General features: G+C 37.8%; 2 protein-coding genes across 2 annotated transcripts; one reads left to right on the top strand and one right to left on the bottom strand.

Moving 5' to 3' along the window:
* The first annotated feature begins 1,051 nt into the window (after window positions 1-1,051).
* On the top strand, window positions 1,052-4,232 carry LOC145493438 (putative skeletal organic matrix protein 5). Its single transcript, XM_081472907.1, has 4 exons — window positions 1,052-1,385; window positions 1,534-1,576; window positions 1,900-2,029; window positions 2,648-4,232. Exons 1-4 carry the CDS (start codon window positions 1,190-1,192, stop codon window positions 3,164-3,166), a joined length of 888 nt encoding a protein of 295 aa, XP_081329033.1. The 5' UTR covers window positions 1,052-1,189; the 3' UTR covers window positions 3,167-4,232.
* Window positions 4,233-4,316: 84 nt separating this feature from the next.
* Window positions 4,317-13,439, bottom strand: LOC145493439 (palmitoyltransferase ZDHHC3-like). Its single transcript, XM_081472908.1, has 10 exons — window positions 13,203-13,439; window positions 11,580-11,668; window positions 10,479-10,549; window positions 10,087-10,154; window positions 9,390-9,434; window positions 9,193-9,254; window positions 8,786-8,879; window positions 8,250-8,322; window positions 7,667-7,772; window positions 4,317-7,350 (listed from the first exon to the last, which is right to left on the bottom strand). Exons 1-10 carry the CDS (start codon window positions 13,397-13,399, stop codon window positions 7,268-7,270), a joined length of 888 nt encoding a protein of 295 aa, XP_081329034.1. The 5' UTR covers window positions 13,400-13,439; the 3' UTR covers window positions 4,317-7,267.
* Between the last annotated feature and the right edge of the window lie 36 nt (window positions 13,440-13,475).

Here is a 13,475-nt window from a genome sequence, read left to right as displayed (position 1 = left end):
ACGCTCGGGTAAAGCTTGGAAAGGTTTCGTGTTGTCTTTGTAGAAAGAGTAAGGGAACCAACCAAGACCCAGAGCTGCGTGATTGCTTTTATAATACTCTAGGTGAAAAAGTTCGTTAGTTCTCGTAACTAGACTGGAGAGAAAATTTTAACACGTCATAACATTGACCGATAAAGTGCACGCCTTTCGGGAATTCTAATTAATCGAAATTGAGCGGTTAGGAAATATGGAGTTTCAACAATAAATAAACACCAGAGGGACGTGCACTTTCATGTTCAGAAGCAAACGGAACTTTTCAATTTACACGTCAGACGTCTAAGAGATTAGTATGATCTTTATCTGCCAGCGAGAAAATTATGTCGAAACCAAAAACCCCTGAATATTCTAGCAACAGATCCAAAGAGACATCCTGCGTTTCCGCGAAAGTGTTTTAAAACCTGTTTTTACTTTGTCATCTGCAAGACTTGCAAAGTTGAGCTTTAGAAGTAAATCTTGTCAAACTTCCTCATGCAATGGCTTTGTCCATGACCCAGGCCCGCTGGGTGACCTATGAACGACGTATGGCACGTAGCTCCGCTTCAAAATGTTTTGAAAAATGTAGAACTTTGCTGTATTTACAGGATTACATCCAAAAAAAACAAGACAAAACAAACAAAGGAGAAACACCTCAGTTGATGATGAAAAAACGTGCTTCCAAATTTATTGAAGGAACGAGTGTTTCTTCGAAGCTCTTTTCTCCGCATTCCGATCATGCTATTCCTCTTGAAATCAAACTGAGTTGATTCCGTAGCCCCCCCCGAGGGGGGGGAGTTCTCCGGAATAATTGGATGGGGAAGTGTGGTCCGCTTCCCAAAACCCTTACCCTAAGACTAAAATCCAAAATCCGCAAATCTCCCTGCCCTATTTATGACCTGAGCAAAACCTCCATAACCTATTTGAGACCGAGATGGCCGAAATCGATACCCTATTTCTTACCAAGACGGTTAAAACCCTACCCTTTGGGGCCGCACATATCTATATCACCCATGTAAGGGACTTCCCCCCCCCCTCCCCCGAGGGTGCCGTAGGTATCAAATTAAGACTGAAAAGTGATACGGAAAGTACACTCAACCGAGCTGCGAGTACTGTTACACTGGGCTGAAGCCGGTCGTCTTCATTAAACTGTGGTCTGAACCGCTTTACCCTTACAATGGACTCTTGGATGAAAGCTCGGGTTTTTGCGCTCTTCTGGTTTATCCTGGCATTCGGTTTCGCCATCGAAGCGACTGAAACAACTCAACAAGACAGCTGTGCCCGAAGCATCAAGACATTAACAGCAAAGATGGATAAACTTCAGGCCGATATCAAGGCGATTGCTCATGGACTGGGTCTCTTGAATCCAAGTGGTACAGTATCGCATCCTTCATGTTTTAAAGCTTTGTGTTATCTGAACTGATACACGAGTGATGGCAAAACAGGTACCAAGCTTTCAGGGCTTTATTCGCTTTACTTTAATCAATTTGACACAGATTCTTGTTGCAATTTCTCACACAGGCTTATCCTACACCTCTTGTAGAGATATTTACCGAAACCAGAAGTAAGTAATTGATTAAATAAATTCTGTGCATCTTTCAAGGCTTTTAGGCGCAACCTTTCGTTTTAAAACTTTCATGATCAGTTGTTTCTAACTAAACTGTTTCCAAAGCAGAGTCGAAATGTTAAACTACTGCGAATTTCCGGAACCTTCACGGCGCCTTTCTCGAGCGAAGAAAATATCAAATATCACGTGGTTTTTTTTATGACCTAAGTCACGTGACAAAATGTCTCAGTACAGTTGTTGTTTGACCTTTCTTGTTTTATTCAATGGACTTATCCCTGGGCTAAGTTTTCGATATTTACCGTATTTGATTCATGCATTAGGTCTCGAGGAAATAAGGCTTATACCCTCCAGACTGACGTTGGAAAAGTTCCTGTCTACTGTCACATGACGAGCATTGAAGGATGCGGAGGTGGGGGGTGGACGCTGGTCATGAAAATTGACGGCCACAAGGTAATAAATACACCAAAGGCATATTATAGAAACGCGATCTGGTGACCTTGTCATACATCTGTTAGTAAACAGGTGTTCCTACGGAATGATTGCCAGAAATCATGAAGTGGCAAAGAGTGCCTTGCATACAGCTGGCGCGCCGGAAATTTGAATTGACCAATCAGGATTCAGTAGGCGGGAAAACTTTACTGTCCCGACGTCAATGTAAGTTAACAGACTGCCGCTCGTACTGCGGGCGCAGCCACCGTATGCAAGGTGATGAAAATATGTTTAGAACGTTCATTGAATGAGAGATCGAAGGGGGTCAAGAAGTAACCAAAAATAAAAGAGATCAGACTTAGACTACGAGTAGTCCCTCGAGTCGCTTAGTCCGTCGTGCGTGATGCGAAAGAAAACCGCGAGAAAAAAGTGGCTGCGCAAACTTTTGGGGCTGAGCTCACCCCCAGGATTTCACTCGGCCATTTTTTCCTCGCCGTTTATTTACGGTCACGCCCGACGGACTAAGCGTCTTGAGAGACTACTCGTAGTCTAAGATAAGAAAAACTGACAGAACAATGATATATAATCCTGAGCTAATTGCTAATTTGACAAGCAGTGTTTTACTACTTTCTTTCCTAGTCAACCTTCCACTACGATTCTGACTACTGGACCAGCAAGACCGAGTTCAACCGGCGAGGAGGGCAGACTGGGTTCGACTTTGACGAAACCAAGTTACCAACCTACTGGAATACGCCATTTTCTCAGATTTGTGTGGGCATGAAGATTGGTCATCAGATCAAGTTCACCCGTATCAGCGTGAACGCCAATTCTCTGTATTCACTGATCGCTGACGACCATTACCGCGCCACCTCACTGGGTCGTAACACGTGGAAGTCGCTGATTGGTCCACAGGCTTCCTTGCAGACCAATTGCAACAGAGAAGGGTTTAATGTGGCAGGAAACGAGCTATCTAACGCAAAAGCAAGGATTGGTGTCGTTGGTAACAACGAGAATGACTGCAACAGCTGTGACTCGAGAATTGGTTTCGGTACCGGAGGGAAACACGATGATGCCAACACTTGTGGAAACGAGGCCAGATACTTGGGAGATAATGGAGACAAGCACATCAAAGCCATGGGATACATTCTGGTGCAGTAAAACGTTCAGAATGTTAATCTGGCTGTCTGTCCTGGTGATGGGTTGATTAACAAGCTACTGTAGTGACCTGATTTGATTTAGTACGAAGATTAATGTAGAACTCAGGTTTTGATTTGGGCATAAATAAAATTGGTGCTAGCAGCATGTGCATATTTCTCTTTAATTTTTTTGTAACTCCTGCAATTGATCCAAGAGACCGCGGCAGAAGATTGTCACAACACACAAAATCGCGGAAAAATGAATTTTATGATTTGTCTTTACAAATCGTCAACTTTCAGACTTGAAATCTTCTCAGTTTCAAGATTTATCTTGCCAAATCATGAATTGTCAATGTATGGATTTGGCCCTCAGCTGCCAATTTTAGAAGTTTTAGGCGTTTTCACTTTGAAAACGTAGCAAATGTTTTCCGTCCAGACTACGCCGGAGAAATTTGAAAACGCAATAATCACCGGCCATTTTGTTTTCGTGACGGATTGGTGTGGACGATAGGCCTAACCGTAGAAAAAAGCTGTGTTTCCAATTATTTTCTCCGGCGTAGTGTAGAATACAGGGCCGTAGTCAAGATCTGACTGACTGTAGAATGTTGTGAGCTGTGTAACCGCTCCTCCAGTAGTTTTCCAATAGTTCGGTCGGATGAAACACGTCAGTCGCTTGAATTAAAATAGAGTTGCGTTCTCGAGTTTTGGCTGGTTTATTGGCTCTAGAATATTACACCGACCAAACACTGAATTTTGAACACTTGGATTTGACTTATCAAATCTTTTTTGAGCTTTGAACTTGCTCAAGCTACAAGTGTTATGCCAGCGTTCAATTCCAAATGAAAATACCGAAAATTAGCCACCGTCGTTCGCGTTCTCAAAAATACGCAAAATTTTGCCATTTCACGTTGTTGTTTTGCAGAGGACGGCAAAGAAATGTACAAAGATTTATAACGCACGTGCACAGCCATTTTTCAGCTCATTAAACTTTTTGTTCGGTGACGCTCTCGTAAAGGCGTCGCCGTCGTGGTTTGCAAAAGCTAGAGGGTTTATCGAGCGCTCAAAGAAACCAAACGTTTGCCATCCATTTGGTGTGCACACACAGAGGAAGACACGTGATCCAGGTGCTTAAATAAACCTTTACCACAAAACAGACCAAGCAGAATTAAAAGTAAGTAATTTTAATGACAGCACTTTACAGGTGAGATCCTCTTCGCACCGTTCGTTGTATTTATGACTAAATTAACATCAAATGAATTTTCTTACAAAATAAATACTTATTTACTGCTGACGAACATAAATTTAAACATCAAAACCTTTCATATTGTTCTCTTTATGATAGTTACAGCTGTACAACTAGTATAGAGAATGCGTTATTCACTATTTACGAACAATGAAGGCGAATTTCTATTTTTTTTTCTACAGACAAAAACTGGACACTAAGGTCACAACATGGGTGACAATAAGCTCATACAGCTTATACTTTAAACTTTATTTTATACAGTAGAACCCTTTCTTACGGCCATCTTGTTTACATGACTACATTTTTAGTACAGCAACTTTCCCTTGTCTAAAAGAAAAGCTCAGCTAGTCATTTTCTTGCTTGAATAATTCCTTTTAGACCATCAGATATTTGGTGACCCGTTAAATTGTTGTGTGACTGTGTTAAAGGCTGGTTTTCACTAGAGCATAAGCACAAGCACAAGCATAAGCATAAGCATAAGCACGAATGAAAACAGCCGCGACATAAACATAAGTATAAGCTGAAACATAAGAAGAACGAACCCACTTATTTGCCTTGTGCAGTTTTCACTAGCAACGCGCTCGACATAACCATAAGCATAAACACAAGAAAAACGAACAGTTCCGTTTTTCTTGTGCTTATGCTTACGTTTATGTCGAGCGCGTCACTAGTGAAAACTACGCAAGACAAATAAGTGGGTTCGTTCTTCTTGTGTTTCCGCTTATGCTTATGAGTTATGTTTATGTCGCGGCTGTTTTCACTTGTGCTTATGCTTATGCTTGTGCTTGTGCTTATGTTCTAGTGAAAACCAGCCTTTAAAGTCAAGTCTCATAAAGTTCTTTTACAACATACATGTACAACGAAAAAAATATATTTCGTGACCCGTTGATAGTCGCAAAATAAAACGAAGAAATTTTCACCTCAGCATTTCTTTACATTGCGAACTCTGGCCAGAAACACAGTTCATAAGCTTTTTCAAAACACATTTGTTAAACATTTTTTAAAATACATTTGTACTGTTGTCATTTTAATACACAAAGACACACTACTAAAGTAAGTTTACCAATGGAAGAAACACTGAATATAGATCAAGTCTCACTTAATATAAATCCACCATTGGAAAAGCCGTAGTGATTTTATAATGGTTCCAAACTAGGCACATTTTGTGCAACTGTCAAGGAGGGAAATTTGATATTAAGACATTTAAACTAAATATAATAAATGACAGTTGCACAGGACAATGCAAACCGTTCTAAAGAAACCATACTGTCATTACTACAAATTTTGTTAAGAATCTTAATTCTTGGATTAACTTTATTAGTTAATTAAACAAAGCTATACAAAATACTAAAGGTTTAAGGTAACAGAGTTGCCAGTTTCAAATAACATATACACAAAACATTTTGCAGCAACGTAGGCATCTCCATGCAACATTAATGAACATGATAATTACATTATATCAACTGAAAGAAGAGATTTAGTCACTTTCACAGGATGCCTTTGTGTTTTTAAAAAACGTGTGCAAGAACTATCTCCTTCAAGTGAACCTAACTGATCCAGTGCACAATCATTTTTACCCCAAAATGACTGAACAAGGTTAATTTAACAAAAATAAAAGATAGTTAAAATTTCTCAGTATGTTTTAACTAAAAAATAACTGACTTTGTTTCGCCATAACAATTTTTCCTCTTATTCATGTTAATTTGATAACTTTTGGGTGTGTTGGACAAGGTACACCCTTTCAAAAGCTAGACACGTATGGGTTTTTAAACCGTTTTGGTCTGAAGTAGGGTTTCGTTTGCATGCTCTTGTCTAGTTTTGATTGTGGTCATAGAAGAAACTAATTTTTCCAATTAAATATTGGGCAATTTCAAGTCTTTTTGCAATGTTTATGCAAGTAAAAGCCATCCCAACTTCATCAATTTAAAAGTATGCTGATAGCGCATTGGTCGATTGTTTAGATATCTTGTGTTAGTATTGGTGCTTCTTTAAAATTTAAATAATAATAGGAAGGGAATTTTTTTCAGGTAATACAGGTTAACTCGTGTGAAACGCCTAGGTGTAACATATTATAAATATCATTTTGCACTTAGTACTACACACAATAACATTTCAAAAAAGCTACTGACAACATCATATATGTTGAAAACTACACTGTTGTTATCAATGTTGTTATTTAACCATAAATTTAGGCAATCATTGCTGACATCATTAAAATATACTTTGCTTTTCATTGCAACTGAAATTAAGCTAAAGAACCAACAGAAATGAACTTGCATTGGTTGCATTTTGTGCTGTTGTCCATCATAACAGCAGAATTTGCCAACTGAAAACTGGAGAGTGGGTAAGACCTCCATCAGACCTATGGTCATTGTCGTTTTTTTATCACAACAATTTTATTGTTGACCAAAGAATAACATTTTGGTTCTTAATTGTTAAATCATAACTAGAAATTTTGGCTTATCATCTGGTTAACTGTGCACTGATTAATATTTAGTCCAATTAGCAAAATGATGTTACAAAGATTGTTGTGTTAATTAACATTTCCTTGGAAATGAGTAATTGTACACTAAAACCTGTCAAAGGTAAGATGTGATAGAGCTGGGACCATACAAGGCTTTTTTCTAAACCAGACCTTAATATGCATACATACTAGTTAAACTGCTCCTGCTCAGGTTGAAGTGTGTGATTGGGTTTCAAAAATGATTTAGAGTGGGCTGAGCAGGTTGCGTGTCATGAAACTGTCTTTTAACTGGATGTCAAGTGTGGTGAGATTCCACGTTTATGATGTAGCAAATACAAAGATGAAGACCTGCTGTACAACGTGGCATGGCTTCCCTTCATCATAACAGAACACTACCTCATTAACTACCAGCTGGGCTAGACATTATAGCGTTCTGAAGCTGTTAATCTTTGGGGATTAGCAGGAGAAGAACACGGACAGAACCAGATGAAAAATCCGCCTGCAATATTAGAAAGATCAAAACATGGTGAAATATCCTGCAACATGGTCCATAATGCACATAAACAAACAGATTATTTAGCATCAAGGGTTGCAATATGTGAAGAGAGCTGGTCCCAGCCTCTGCCCCACCTTGACAAACACTGCATTCCATTGAGGAGAAATACTGAGTAGGTCGCTACATTACAATCACATCATAATAATTGTAAATGCAAACCGTTTTTGGGACTCAGCTCTTTTTTCAAAAAAAGAAAAAAAAATCACGCTTCTGTTTTAAGACAATGTCATTTGCTAAGTAGTGGCAGAGGAACACCCACCTCTTCCAAACACTTCAGCCAAAAGAGCAGTCCGTGGTTTACGGTTTGTTCTGATCTGTCTCTGTACATGTTCTACAGCTGTAAGATCTCCCATTATGGCTGAAAACTAAATAAAGATTGTGATAAAAGTAACTTGGATCCATTAGACTGTTACCAGGCTAGACAAAGTCTCGCTGACAAATTAATGCAAGTGCCTTGTAAAGGCGATCAGATTATCGTACTATCAGTTGATTGGTCAGATAAACCTGAGTGGGGAAAGGCACTATGAGAGTTAAGTGTCTTGCCTAAGAACACCACAAAATGACCCCTGCCAGTTCTCGAACCTGGGGCTTTTGATCCAGAGCTCAAAATGCTAACCGTTTAGGCCACCAAATCACTGACATACTACTACAGTCACTCATACAAATTTTTTATAAGTAAATATCTGGTACAAAATGTAGAGCAGTATGTATCCTAAATCACAAAGTTTGACACTTTCAAGGAGGAGAGAAAATCAAGGAAGAGGGAATTATGAAATCCAAGACTCACTCAGACCTGGATTGAAACATTTTGTTAAACAAGACTGATTGTGTGACAAACATACCTGGTCACACAACATGGCTAGAACAAATAAACCAAAGAGACAGCCCTCAATCATCAAAATGACTGTATGGATTCTGAAAAATTAATTTCCATTGTTAGTATAAGAAACTGGTATCTATCAGGGTGGCAGTAGGAATAAGAGAGATGTTGTGTGAAATGTGATGAGGGCAAAAATTAGTGCATGACGCATGAAAAGCAACTAAAATACATACATGATTCATGAATTTATGAAAAAAAACTTTTGGTAAAAGTAGCTAAAAGCACATATGACCCAAATTGTGTTGCAATTTGTGCCTGAAACTGGATCATAACCTCCCCCCTTTTTGTTACCTTAGATAACTGGCTATGTTTGGAAATAATTTGCGGTGTAACAATCAGGGGGTTCAGTGTAAAAGACAAAAATAGCTAAGACAATTCATAAACACGGCTAGTAACAGTTACTAGCTTAGAGGTGTCTTTTGTCAATTTTTAGTTTGCAGTGTCAATTTTTCGGTTCGATGTTGAAAGCAAACATTTTACCAGTAACTGGATACTTACAATCTTGTTCTCTTTTCATACTCTCTAGAACAACCGTGACACTCCATTGTCCATGACACAGCAGTGAGAATTATACAATATAATGATGCAAGACCTACAAAATGGGAAAAAAAAGATATCTTAAGACAGTAATTCTCACACACAATTGGGAGCCATGTCAAGCCAAACCATGCAACAAAAGCGCATTGATGCCAAAAAAAGCATTGATCAATACAATATTTTTAGGCTAATTGCAGCTATTCATTCACTAATCTCTTTGTTAAATCATGGCCGGTCAGTCATACATGTTAACTAATCATGTTTGAAACCCATAGAGATCTACAAACTCCACCGAACTCTACTGAAAGGCTGTTTTTTCTTACATACTTTGTCATAGACTTTAGGAACTGTTGAAATAGTTTACTAACCTGTGTAAAAAAGAAACAAAACAAAATACTTCTGATTGGCCTCTCCAACACAGTTGTTGATCCTAAAAGATTTTTACAGATAAAAAATTTACAATTTCACAAAAGATAAATATATTTATCAAAATTGAAGGCTTCAAGAATTCAAGGACACTTAATTATGTTTAATTGCAGTAAAATAAATTGTGAGGTGCACAAACCAGGGACAATGATGGTCCATTTTCCTTATACACCTTCCACATGTCCTGAAAATGAACATAACAGCTGATGAATATAATATTATTGTTTATTAATTAAATTACTTTAATCAATGATGGAATATGTTGCTCAAGTAGTACATGTAAGTGTACCTAGTTCTTCTTGTTGAGAACAAAAATTGTTTGCTTGTCTGTTCAGGCAACACAACTTTTTAAAACTTGTTTTGTATTCTAGATAGCAAAATGCAACATGTTAAGAAATTTATTAAACAATTAGATTATGAGCTCAAGATTTCTATTGCAGGATAGTTGACGAGGACGCAGCCCCAGTCAACTATCACGCATAGAAATCAAGAGCGAATAATCTAATTGTTTTAGTATAAATCCACTAGTTGTTCAAAACGTTATCTAAATCCTCTTCACAGACACATCAAAAACGAAAAGAAGTCGCTGTCATTTTGTTGACTAGGGCGCATTGCTACGCTACTCGCTATCTATCACAGAATAGATAGTGAGTAGCGTAGCCAATCAGAGAACAGCATTCGTGATAGAACGTTAGTAGATTTATACTAATACAGAATAGATGTAACTTTGCTGCATGCTGCACTCAAATGTCTGTGTCATCTAGTAAATATAATCAAAATTATTCACAATAGCCTTGACTTTGGACTTCGTTTGTATCGCGACATCTGACATGTACCTGCAATGATGTGCCCTTGGCGGACGATATGCTTCACATTTTGCACATATTGTCCATTCATTTTCATTCTGAAACAGTTAAAGAATATATTAAGCTCTTTATCTAAAAGTTAATGTACAAAAAGCACAGCAAGGAGGAGTTAATAAGTAGTCGTGAAATTTCGACCATGACTAAAAGGTAGACATCAAAAACATCTCAGTTAAGTTGTTCAAAACATAGATAACACTGTCAAGTGGATAAGTCACTGTCCAGTGGATAGCGCTTTTTTTTTCCTGACATTTATCCACTGGATCGTGATTTATTAAGCTGATAGCATTATTCATCTTTGAATTATCAGGTCCGGAGGCTTCACTTAATTCGACTTACTAAACTCTTTTATTCTGGGAGCTTACCTGAGTTTGCATAGTTTTTGCTTTATTTATTTCAGAGAAATCAAGACTTGTTGAAGGTCGTGCTACCACACCTAAATTAAGGTAAAAGAAACAGATCAATTGATGGGGTGCATGGAATTAAGTCCTAAGTGACTTCTGGAAAATTTTGAGGTAACCAGCATTGAAATACCTCACTGCAATTTTCATGGTTTGATCCGGTTTTCATACTTGTCTAACAAAACCTCATACAGTGTAATTACAGGTCTTTTTCAACAAATTGTTTTGTTCCAGAAAACATCCATGGATTCCCCTCCCATGCAGGGGTTTTTGGTTTGAACCTTCCCATCCCTCTGGAAATTCCAGTTTTCATTCATGCTTTTCTTTAAAATAAAATTCCCTCCCTGCCCCCTCCCTCTTGGAATTCCCAGTGACCCTCGTTTGGGTGGGTATGGATATTTTCTAGAACCAAACAATAGTGAAAGCTAGAACAAACAATTGCTGGGAAGTATATCAATGCTGGTTATCCTGAATACATGTACTTCAAATCAAAACCGATTATGCTGGCTGGCAATTGTGTTGGGATTTATTGTAACACTAATCAAAGGAGTCTCTCTCTTCCCTTTTTCCCTAATAATATCATTAGCATTTTACTTTCAATTCCAGCATCCTAAGAACCATTAAAAGATCTACTGACACTGCTTCGGGGGAGAGGTAGTGGTGAAAGGTGGAGGTAGTGAGGAGCTATTGTGGCCAGCAACAGCCAAATTCATATTTAAAGACATAAAACTAGTTACATGCAGAATTCTGTTTGACAGAGTACCTTCTAATTATATGGATTTAAGGACGGTAAACTGCCTTAAAGATCATGATTGAATCTTATTGTGATTTTCACATCCAGTATGAATTTAAGAGAGTATTCCGTCTTAGACCAGTTTTCTGTTCCAATTTCTCATCAACTTGGACAGAAAAGTAGACAAATAAATTTGAGACAGGAAACTTGTCTTTTACTGGATTCCTTTCAGACAAGTTTTCCATCTGAAGACAAGTTTCCAACTGGTCCAATATGAATTTGGCAAATGCCTGCTGTAAAATCACACAAAGAATAAACATGCTCCATCTCACCTGGATCAGAAAACGATGCTCTGATATGAGATATTGCAAGAAGAAGAACAATCACATTGAATATGCAGACATGTAAGCTGCCCCAGATGCTGCAGGGTACAAAAAGAAAGATACAAAATACACTGTCAGTAACATTAAAGATTGTGTAATATTAACTATTATCAGGTCTTATTTATTTGAAACGTTAGTGTGTTAATTAGTCAAAAGTTAGATACAGAGCTTTATTTTTAGACTGTGAGCGAAACGTCAATGAGATACAGGCAATTAAACTTTCACTCACAGAAAATAAGGGTACTGTATTTAAGAAATAGAAAACATGTACATGTTTCTATCGAGTTATAGAAACACGAGTGGAAGTTTGGGAGAACAAGAAATGCTGTGGGAACATGAGCTGCAGGCGAGTGTTTCCACAGCTTTTTTGAGTTCTCCCAAACTTTCACGAGTGTTTCTATATCTCAATAGAAACACGGAGAACACGTTTTCTATTTCTTTTAGAAAACAGCGATTGTCAAAGTGTAAATTCTCTTTGCTCATGCATCACATGTCAGCAGCTCATGCTAGTTCTGTATTTCCATCAAGTTTTAGTACAAACCTACTAGGAGTCTATCACAAATGCCGTTCTCTGATTGGCTATGCTACTCACTATCTATTCTGTGATAGATAGTGAGTAGCGTAGCAGTGTGCCCTTGTTAACAAAGTGACGGCCGCTTCTTAGCATTTTCGAAGTGTCTGTGAAGAGGATTTAGATAAAAGTTTGGATGAGGTCTTCTCGATTTCTATGCATGATAGTTGACTTGGGCTGCACCCTCGTCAACTATCATGCGATAGAAATCTCAAGCTCATAATCTAATTGTTTAGTAGAAACATGATTTTTAACCAATCAATATGTGTATTTTCTTAGGACTGTTTTCTAAAATATAATAATGATTTCTAGTAGACAGTACATGTATATACAGACAGAAACCTTACAATACCTTACAATTTTATAGTAAAGAGAAATTTTTGCTTTCAAGGGCAACATACGCACATGGTCATGTTGCATCAGTGCATGGAAATGATGCGAGAACCAACCAGATTTGAAGATTCCCAGCAAAACACACGGATGGCTTACTAACTTACAATACCCCATAGTTGAATAAAATTTATTCAATGTATTATTTAATGTAGCCTGAATGGTATTCTTCATAATAAATTTTCAAGAACACGATATTGGATTATTTTTATAACAAAACTAAACTTAACCAAACTGGCATCATATGTAAATAGTTTCCAATATGAACTTGAGCAATATAGTTAACCTAATATGATCTATGATACATTCAATTGCATTTCACAATTCAACCTGGGAGTTCTCTTATAGTCATGAGAATTAAAACATACTAGCTTACAGTCCTGTTACACTGCCAAAGGCCAAGTGTAAATATTAAACTTAAACTAAGCTTATACGTCTGTTAAATCCCTCTCTCGACTATTTCAATGCAGACAATACTTTTTCCGAAGCAGTTTTACCAAAGAAGACATATATTCGACTCTTCTAAGAGGACAAAAGCATAAAACTTAGAAATGTTACAATCAACAGTACGATCACCGTGTTATGAAAGCGAATATATTAGCACAGTTTACCTTTCTGTAAGGGTTGGACGAACGACGTGTTGGACAAAACAGTAATCCGCGTATAACACCGCAGAATAAGTGAAGAAAAGACAGATAAGTCCGCAAGGATCTTTATGAAACACCGCCATATTTAAAATTCTTATCAATTCGTCCCCAGTCACAAATAACTTGACAGCAAACATGGCCAAAGCATCTGGTGACGTCATATGCCCAAATAACTTACTTTCCTGTACTTCCTTGTAGTTTTCATTGTAGTTTTCTAACCTAAAACTAAAAAGGGTT

The sequence above is a fragment of the Orbicella franksi genome, chromosome 7, assembly GCF_964199315.1.
Source record: "Orbicella franksi chromosome 7, jaOrbFran1.1, whole genome shotgun sequence".
Classification (NCBI taxonomy): domain Eukaryota; kingdom Metazoa; phylum Cnidaria; class Anthozoa; order Scleractinia; family Merulinidae; genus Orbicella; species Orbicella franksi.
This window is presented reverse-complemented; position numbering and strand designations above follow the sequence as displayed.

What these genes read in the sequence shown, in the direction of transcription:
- LOC145493438 (XM_081472907.1), top strand. Translation starts at nt 1,190, where the DNA reads ATGGACTCTTGGATGAAAGCTCGGGTTTTTGCGCTCTTCTGGTTTATC. An exon ending in GATATTTACCGAAACCAGAA is followed by an intron (nt 1,577 to 1,899) that starts GTAAGTAATTGA and finishes TTCATGCATTAG; the next exon opens with GTCTCGAGGAAATAAGGCTT. An exon ending in TGAAAATTGACGGCCACAAG is followed by an intron (nt 2,030 to 2,647) that starts GTAATAAATACA and finishes TTTCTTTCCTAG; the next exon opens with TCAACCTTCCACTACGATTC.
- LOC145493439 (XM_081472908.1), bottom strand. Translation starts at nt 13,399, where the DNA reads ATGACGTCACCAGATGCTTTGGCCATGTTTGCTGTCAAGTTATTTGTG. An exon ending in CGTCCAACCCTTACAGAAAG is followed by an intron (nt 11,669 to 13,202) that starts GTAAACTGTGCT and finishes TGTACCCTGCAG; the next exon opens with CATCTGGGGCAGCTTACATG. An exon ending in CCAAGGGCACATCATTGCAG is followed by an intron (nt 9,435 to 10,086) that starts GTACATGTCAGA and finishes GTTCATTTTCAG; the next exon opens with GACATGTGGAAGGTGTATAA.